General features: G+C 40.0%; 1 protein-coding gene across 1 annotated transcript in view; it reads right to left on the minus strand.

Moving 5' to 3' along the window:
• Positions 1 to 3226, minus strand: part of LOC145787465 (DBH-like monooxygenase protein 1 homolog) — a 15894-nt gene extending 12668 nt beyond the window's left edge. The window contains exons 1-3 of the mRNA XM_082599213.1: positions 2991 to 3226; positions 2600 to 2710; positions 2283 to 2435 (exon numbers count right to left, since the gene is read on the minus strand). Coding sequence (XP_082455339.1) covers positions 2283 to 2435; positions 2600 to 2710; positions 2991 to 3149 — 423 coding nt within the window. The 5' untranslated portion in view covers positions 3150 to 3226. The remainder of the gene's footprint in view (positions 1 to 2282; positions 2436 to 2599; positions 2711 to 2990) is intronic.
• Between the last annotated feature and the right edge of the window lie 5666 nt (positions 3227 to 8892).

Raw genomic sequence — 8892 nt, forward strand, 5'->3', positions numbered from 1 at the left:
AGCGTGTAGTTGGGAATGGCTAGCCTATCTGCAGAAGTGCAGTGGGTCTCCTGGAGGAGGATGACGAGTGCCCGGTTGGTATGGGCAAGCTGCTCCACAACTTTGGTCTTGCTTGTTGTGTAGCCTTCTATGTTGAGCTGCAGAATGGTGGGGCGTCTGAACTTATCAATTGCCCCTTGCAGCTGTGCCGTCCGGGTGGAGGCTCTTTGTTGACAAATTTCGTTTCTCATCTGGTTGAAAGCAGATGGTACTCACAGGATGGGGCACGAGGAGCCATTTGTCGTCCATCCCTCCACCATTTGGTGTCACTGCGCAAGAAACTGACATCCCGCGCTGCATTACTGAAGCGCCTGGCAGGCTCTAGCTGGGGGGCGAGGGCTGACACTTTGCGAATAGCAGCCTTAGCCCTTGTCTACTCTTCAGCAGAGTACTGTGCACCTGTCTGGTGCCGCAGTGCTCACTGCCACAACATCGACACTGCCATAAACAGCGCCCTGCGCACAGTGACCGGATGCCTGCGCCCCACACCATTGGACAATCTCCCCATTCTCGCTGGCATCCAACCTGCTGAGCTTCGTCGCGAAGAAGCCACTCTGTCCCTCGGTCGACGGGCACTGGAACCTAATCATCTTCTCCACCACAAGATCTCTGCCTTCCCAAACGGGCACCCCCGCCGACTGAAATCAAGACACCCATTCGTGCCAGCCGCTCGGCTTCTGATCAACGAAGCTGACGAACAAGACATCTCTGCGGCTACTTGGGCGGACCATAAATGGCATTCTGAATGGAGGTCAAGCACCACCAGACTCCATTCATTCATCCCCGACGCCGACACACGCCCCATCGGCCTGACACTGCAGAGACAGGCATGGGTGCGCCTCAACCGTCTCCGTACGGGCGTCGGGCTTTTCCGCTCAACCATGCACCAATGGGGAATGGCTTCTTCCTCCTCCTGTGAAGGTGGTGCCGAGGAACAGACCGCAGACCACATCATCAATGACTGTACCATCTTCAAGCCACCTAACGGAGTGGAAGGTCTGCGCGTCATGGATGATGAAACTAAAGACTGGCTGCTCTCTAGCAGCCTTCCAGTGTAGTCCGGGAACATCGTGAATCTGGGGTGGTAAAAGGATAGACCCTCGGCCCCAGAAGCTCAGACGACGACGACGACGACTGTAAGATATATTATACGTAGCCAAAGAGGTTAGATAAAATATGTGAACTGAAAGAAAATCTATTCAATTTGTTCCTACTCAGACATTTTAACCTTTCATTTTGCTGCAGTTTGAATCATGCAGCTTCTGGTCCTCCCTCACTATGGTTTTTTAAACCGTCACTGAGGTAAACAGTTGTCGTATACAAAGATCGACTCACCTCTGTGTTGGAAAGTATGTTTGTTAAACCTTCCATCCTGATCTGGATCATCGTCATCATAAGCGTATATCACTCTCATTGTGTCTGTCTGTGATGTATAACAAATGAAATATTCTTGCAACGGAAGGATAGTTTATGGAAATTTAATTTTAGTTTTATGGAAATTTTCTTATAGTTATAGTCTTGTGCAATGAATAAAAAAATTAAATAATAGTTTTGTGGTTATATCAACAATTTGTCCTGCCTATAAAACGACTATTACAGTATTTTTGCTCGCCACAGCTTATTATCATCAAAGTGAGACTAAAGTGAGTGAGAAGAGATCTTTTCAGTTTATCATTGCAATTATTGTTTGTTTGTGTTTGTTAACTTGTTTTGCACATAAAATTAACCATTATTAATAGAAAAGACAGGTTTATAGCCTTGCACAATGCACACTTAATGAAGCTTGCAAAATCATATAAACAAAGCGAGACATTCGTCAAGTGCTTGGTGCTTTAGTTCTGACCTAACCATTCTTTGACTGATATGAGGTTAACTTATAATGAGGTTTGATGCATGACAATTACAATTCTCTGTCCCTTAAATGCTTTTGCAGTTATTGAAACAGGAGCAATTATAAAGTATGAAAATCCGTTCTTAAACCAATCTGTTGACCGTTTGAACTGAGGTATCATAAACTGGATGTAACGTCAAAATACAGTAGATCAACGTCCTTCTTCGTGATCGTTTCATGACTTCGGACTTGCGCAGTGTACACTGAGTGTACAGTTGACACATTAAGAATAAGGAATTTGTGTTTATTGGTTGACATGGTGGCAGCGGTGGAATTTAAACCCATGTCATTGAACTTCCTAATAAAATGATAAAATTAAAAACAAATTCAATACTTTACTAACAACACTCACAGTGATGGATCGGTCTTGCTTCTCATCACAAGCAGCCAATTGTCTGACAAACTTCAAGGATGTAACTCCATCGCATTCCCAACCTTCCAAAAGTTCCACATTTTGCTCATCATCAAGAGGAGGATAACCATTGTGATCCAATCCATGTCTATCCTGATACAAATTAATTGATCATTCTTCTTTTTCATTCACGATCCTAACATCACGTTCAAATGACTTCACTTCAAAATTCTTGTGGCTTAGTCTTTTAATTTGAATTTAATCACAAGCACACATGGACAGTACACCAAAGGAGCACATGTACAGTAACCACTCACTGTGATATGAGCTTTTCCATTATCCACCCAACCAAGATGGATGTCCGCATCTACCATGTCTCCATTAGGTGAAAATCCAATTGCAATCCATCCAGTGGTGTTAACTGTAAGCTGTAGCGAAAGAAAAAACAAGAAGAAACAAAATGTTTAGATTTTCAGGCTCACGTCTGAAGCTTGAACTATTAGCAAAACTGTTTTTGAAGCTTAGAAATATACACGTATGCTATCCCGTTTTGATGCAGTGAAGCATAACTATTTTGCAATCATTTTTACATTTAAAATTTCTTATAATAACGTTTTATTTATTGCTGTTGAACATCTTTTAAGATGTCATTTTTGATCTTTAAGTTATGGTTCTTTATTAGATATCAGTCTTTGGTAACTCTCATACCTCAACAGTCATATGTGAAGTGTTGTAGGTCCATATCATTTGAAATTGCTTTTCATAGTCAAAGTAGGTCTCTCTTGTGTAGCGTAAGTTCGATTGTGAAGTCACAAAGATGCAATGCAAACACAATAGCAAGAGTACAAAAATAAAATTTACAACCATCACTTATGCAAAAGTTATACACGTTTCAAGAAAGTAGCATATCAGCAAGTAGCTGGAATTGGAAGATGATGAAAATGAGCAAGTAACAACTGAGCGAGCGGAAACTTGGCATGTCACAAGTCAGTAAATTCAGTTTAGCAAGTGATGACCAAGCAAGCCCGATGCTAGCTAAAAATTTCATTTGCTGACTTGGACAGTAGCTGAAATGTAAATGCTGAGTTGTCGCATGCCGAGTGGTCCGACGACCGTTCTTTCTATTTTATCGGTGAATTGAAACGATGATGAACTGTTTTATTTAGATCAACAACGCACAAGTAAAAAATAATTGACACGGTAAGAAGAACACAATAAACATTGCCAGGTCAGAGACTTTAAAGAACTAGCTTGTTACGGCCACGCCAGCCGGAGCGGAGTGATTTTGGGTTGGCGATGCCACCCGGAAGGGAAGTCCACCAGCATAGATCGCGGGATCAGGCTGGGGAGTCTAGGCTTTAGATGATAATATCATGTTTCTCTGCAGTCGAGTGTAGCAAGAATTGACAGCGATAAACACGTGTTAACCCTTAATCGCCTATGTGGGTCTCTAGTGACCCGAGCTGTCTTTACTTCCCCCATATCTCTTGGGACGTCTAGCCATATTCTGTGTGACTTCCAGTATTCTCAAAGCATTTATTCTTCTCCCATTTCACATTTATACTTTTAAAAATATTCCACTGGTAAAATAGTTACTGTTGTTTTAGAAGAAAAAACTTATAGGGTCTCTAGAGACCCATGTTAGGTAATAGTGCAACTTTTTTTGAATAACAGTTTATTTTGCCAGCAGTAACTCTTTAAAGTACTGTAGGCTACCACAAACATTAAACTTAATTCGTATAATCAATAAACCATAAAGCAACTTCCTATCTTTTCAATTATTGGTGAAAGTTTTGTATAGTTGAAAATAGGCGAGAACTTCCCGTTGAATTTGCAACAAGAAAGACGAAAAGGGTTGAATCAAGCTTGCTTGGTTTTAGTGACAGGCAAACGTTAGCATCGTATGTGCCAAGGAAAAACAAAGTTATAATTTACATCGGCTGGCAATATTGTCGTTTTTTATGTCGATTCGATATTGTCGGACATTGAATCGTTGTTAAAAAGGAGAACTAAGTTAGTTGACATCCGAGGGAAAAACATATTTTGATGAAATTTTGCAAAAATTATGCTTCTTTTAGTACCGGTAATGTCCTTCACATCATTGAAATACTTATTTTATTACCTTGCCATATTGGCCAACACATGTCGAACGTTGTTTTTCGTTGCTAAAAAGAATTCTAGCGGAGTGGCGAACTTCTTTAAAATCAGCCACATTGGAGACACTCGTGCGAGTGTCGTTAGGTGGTCCGCAGTAACTTACTGGATTGCAATCCCGATAAAGCAGTTATTGCGTGGTGCAACGATTCTATTGTAGGACGTCGCCCAGGCCCAGACTTCAACAACGCTAAGTGATCATTTTTGCATTGTTGCAAGTTTAATTCTAATTACTTGTACTATCGTTATTTTTATTTTGTATTTTGGCCTCCAAGCACGCACATTTGGCCGCCGAGAAAGAGGTCCCGGTAGGCCACGATGGCTGCCGAAAAAAAAACGAGTTTTAAGGCCTGAACTGTGTTGCAAAATTTTGTGCGGTAAATATTATTTTAAGACAAAAATAAAAGATTATAATTAGGCTAAAAGCGAATAGCAGGAATGGTTATATTGCAAAATGTGCAGTAGCTTACATGACTTTTAAAGGGCACCATTGCACCCCCTTCCCCTCCATCTGCAGAAAAATTGAGGGCAGGGGAGGCATCCGCGCCCCCACCCCCCTTCCCCCCCGCTTCCGGTGCCCCTGCCTATATGATATCTTCCGACCGACGTAAAAACGCAATCTTAGCTTCGACCTTGAAACTTTTATCTTGCAAAAATAAGACAATTTACCGATGTTAGTATAGCTTGTAAATAGTACTGACTGGGTTCTTACATACGTGTCCTGTAGCCTATATGTGGTCTTGAATGCTGTCAAATCATGCTTTGCATGCATCTTCACCATGCTAAGTATAAGAAATTCAAATCATTTAACTCTGTTTGATTAATTTCCTTGCAGTCTGATGCATCTTACTCAGTCTTTTTACGACAAAGAAAACTGTGGGGAATTCTTTTTTATGCCAGAAATTGTCGTCGTAGGATATGATCTTCAGGATATAACTTCTTAATCGCAAATTTCAACACGACTCTGTGGCCATATGTATCTATCCCAGAGGTGACAAACCTGCGGCCCGACAAATAATTTTGTGCGGCCCGAAAAATAATTTGACAATCGCTCATGCATTAAAGACAAAAGACATCTCAAAGCTGTTTTATGCCTTCACTGGTACACCTTTCCTTTGCTACAGGTCGAGGCTGACAGATGAAAATCTTAGTATCCAGTTGAGAGTTGCCACATTGTCTGTTGGACCTAATATTAAACGCTTAGTCAAGCAAAAAACTTTCCGAAAATCCCACTAAGCAAGAAAATTCAATGCTTCAATGTTATTTTTTAATATTTTATGCTTCAATGCTGCATTAGATATCTTCAGCTGTATGATTCGTATGGGCTTTTGTTTGTTGTTTGAAAAATAAATTTCATTAACTGATTTGTTGTTTCGGAGCATAATGGTCGAAACATTTAGTCAACTTGAGCAAAAAGGATAGAGCCAAAAAAAGAAGAAATCATACTCATATGAAAACAAACGCTTCAAAAATTAAACTGTCTTCCTTATCAGTGCAATAACTGTTGCTCTATCTTTTTTGCTCAAGTTGATTTGTTTTTATTTTTACTGTTGTACGTTTCGATTCTGCGTAAGATAATTTCAACTGTGTGGGTTTTATTACTTTCATCTTCCGTTTGTTACTTTTCATGAATAATATCTTGAGTCGCTTCTAGAAGAATTCATAGTAGGTTACGATTAAAAAGTTGTGTGGCCCGATAACTCATGTGTAATTGACAAAGTGGCCAGCGACCGCAAAAAGGTTCGTCACCCCTATCTATCCTATGGCTTAAGAGGGAGAGTTGAAGTTATGTAACAAAATTATTGCCCGCATTTGTCTTGTTTATCCTTTGCCAGACCTCACTATGTTACACGCTAACAAGTCTCATGGCTGCAATTGTACTCGCATTCCTTGTTTATTGAAATTCTCAAGCAACTAAAATTAATATTTCTAAGAGCATGAGTGAAGAAGTGGAAGGGGCAAAAACAAACCAGATATATCAAAGTATTATAACAAAGCCAAAGGTGCTGGTTAGACACAATGGACAAAGTGCTGGGTAAGTAGCCTACCTAATGAAATTACGAAGACTGCGCTGGTCTTTGGCGTTTTTCTATAGCACAATCGATGTCAGTGGCTTGGTATCGTTTATTCTTAACAGAGGGCACAACCCAAAGTCCAGGAAATGATTAATGGGGAAAGTTTTTAAAGCATATTGCAAAACAGCTGTTTGTGCCTTCAGTTGAAGCTCGCACTACCGGCCGGATGATGGGAAGCAGTTTCTTTTAAGCTGCAGTGGAATGGTTCTTGGGCAAAAATCTGCAATACCCAGATGGGTTAGCCGCTAACTCATTAATAAACGCCGTGGAAATCATGAGGCTACATCGTTGGCAGCCGCTATCTCTACAAGGACCAGAATAGAAAACGCTTTAGCCATGAAAGCCATGTGACTCGCCTTTAGCTTGTTTGCAACGAGCGCGGAATGTTGAAAACAGAGTGTAGGCTTATGCCTTGTGAATCTGACTAAACACTTGGACTAAATTTTCTTTCAAATTGACTGTGTTGCATTCAATATTAAACAAAATGTAGTTTTGTGTGCTCTGCATCACTACAACATGCAAATCCAAACAAAGAAAAACAATGCAACATCTGCATGAATGCTTTGTCTTAAAAGAAAAAAGTTTTTCACAAGACTTAGCTCAGTTCAATGATAGAGATTGCGTGATGCTCTGGACTACGGCCGTGCGGCAAAGGAACAAGACGTTTAATGAATTCTGGTGTTCTTTTGATTGGAAATGTGTAAGAGTGGAATAATTGTAACACGGTATCCTATTACTTTCGCAAAAATGCTTTCAAATTTTTCAAAAACGTTTGTGCACCAACAGAGAGCTTTAATATTACTTTAATTGAGTTCTGTAGATCAAGACTGACTTCATGAATTACACTGACAAAAATAATTATGATTTTGACTGTTTTAATTGGAAAGTACATGAGGTAAATACCTGAAAATAATCAGAGATATTTATCACGAAGATAAGATGTCATATTGGATTGTTAATATCCTTCGCATAGATATGATTTAGCAAAGTTTTAGAATTGTTATTACTTCAGTTGGTTTGCTAACAAGGCACTTCCACTAGAAACGCAAGAGCATATTGTACTTGCATGTCGCAAAACGAATCGTTTGTTTGTATGTATTATTAGATTGTCGTCCGCCCCGTTAGCTCAGTGGTCACGCGCACGGCTCAAGATCACGCGGCGCTGGTTCGGCTCTCTGGGTGTGCGCTTGAGAAACTCATTTAAGGACTGCTTTCCATTCAGCGGCACCTAGTGAATGGAATAATTCCCAGGCAACAAGACTTCAACAATTGGAAAACTTCACTCTGCCAATCTCGGTAACCGGCCCTGCGTCAAGAGCCTCTACAAGTAGCCTATGCAAAACTACCAGGATTAACCTATCAAGGCTTTCAGTGCTATTCAGACAAACTTTAGACATCAACATTCAACAATGCTTTCTCAATTGATTCTACAAATGTCTGATGGTACTTCCGTCAGAGATCCGGTAGATGGCGCCTTGCACACTTTGATTTCCGGGTTATCTTTAAATGAATATTTGATGACGATTGGCCGACACAAAGACACTTTCTAAGAAATGAAATTATCTGGTTTAATTTTTAAAATGTGCTGATGTGCTCCAAGATGCGCCTGTGACTCTTCAGTCTTGGCAATATTTCTTTAAAATAATCGAGGTCAAAATTCTTTATTGTCAGATCAACGTCGTATGTTGAGTTCAGTGAATTTCATCCTTCGAAATATTAATAATTTAAATGATTACTTTAGTAATGATTATAACAAGGAAAATAATGCGCGATGGTTTCTTCAAACGCCTGGGTTCCTTGGAAAAGTTTCGGATCCTTAAACCATTTCGGGCCCGGTTCAAAAGTAAACTCTGAACCCCTTTTCAAGGCTACTGGCCAAGTTTCCAAGTTTCTCTTCTTCCACCATGGAAAGTCCATCGCATCCACATTGAACTTACCTTGTTGCTTTTGTGCTTGCATGGCTAGCTAAAGATACGGTCTGATTTGTCACAGTTTGCAGAAATTTCTAGATTGTGCCAACTTTGGGCGAACGTTTAAATAAATTATTCTAAAAATTATATTTTTACGCTTTCTTTACTGTTTTCCCCAGATGACACAATAGGTTTTAACATCCTCACATGTTGAAAAACAATGAAAATTTGATTTCGAAGATTTTAGTCAGACTGTTAATTTTTCAATAACAGTCTGATTCAACGTTTTTCAACTTACTTTTTCTCATTTGCTACTGCTTCCCCAAGGCAACAAAAAAGTTTTTTGTCATTAGGAGACAGCAAAAAGTAAAAAAATCTCAGAAAATATCAGTCAAGCACTAGCAGTAGCTGTAATCAAAATCTGCAAAATGTGACAAATCAGGCCGCATCTCCAGGTGGCCATGGTGCTTG

Source organism: Aplidium turbinatum, chromosome 18 (assembly GCF_918807975.1).
Source record: "Aplidium turbinatum chromosome 18, kaAplTurb1.1, whole genome shotgun sequence".
In the NCBI taxonomy this organism is placed as follows: domain Eukaryota; kingdom Metazoa; phylum Chordata; class Ascidiacea; order Aplousobranchia; family Polyclinidae; genus Aplidium; species Aplidium turbinatum.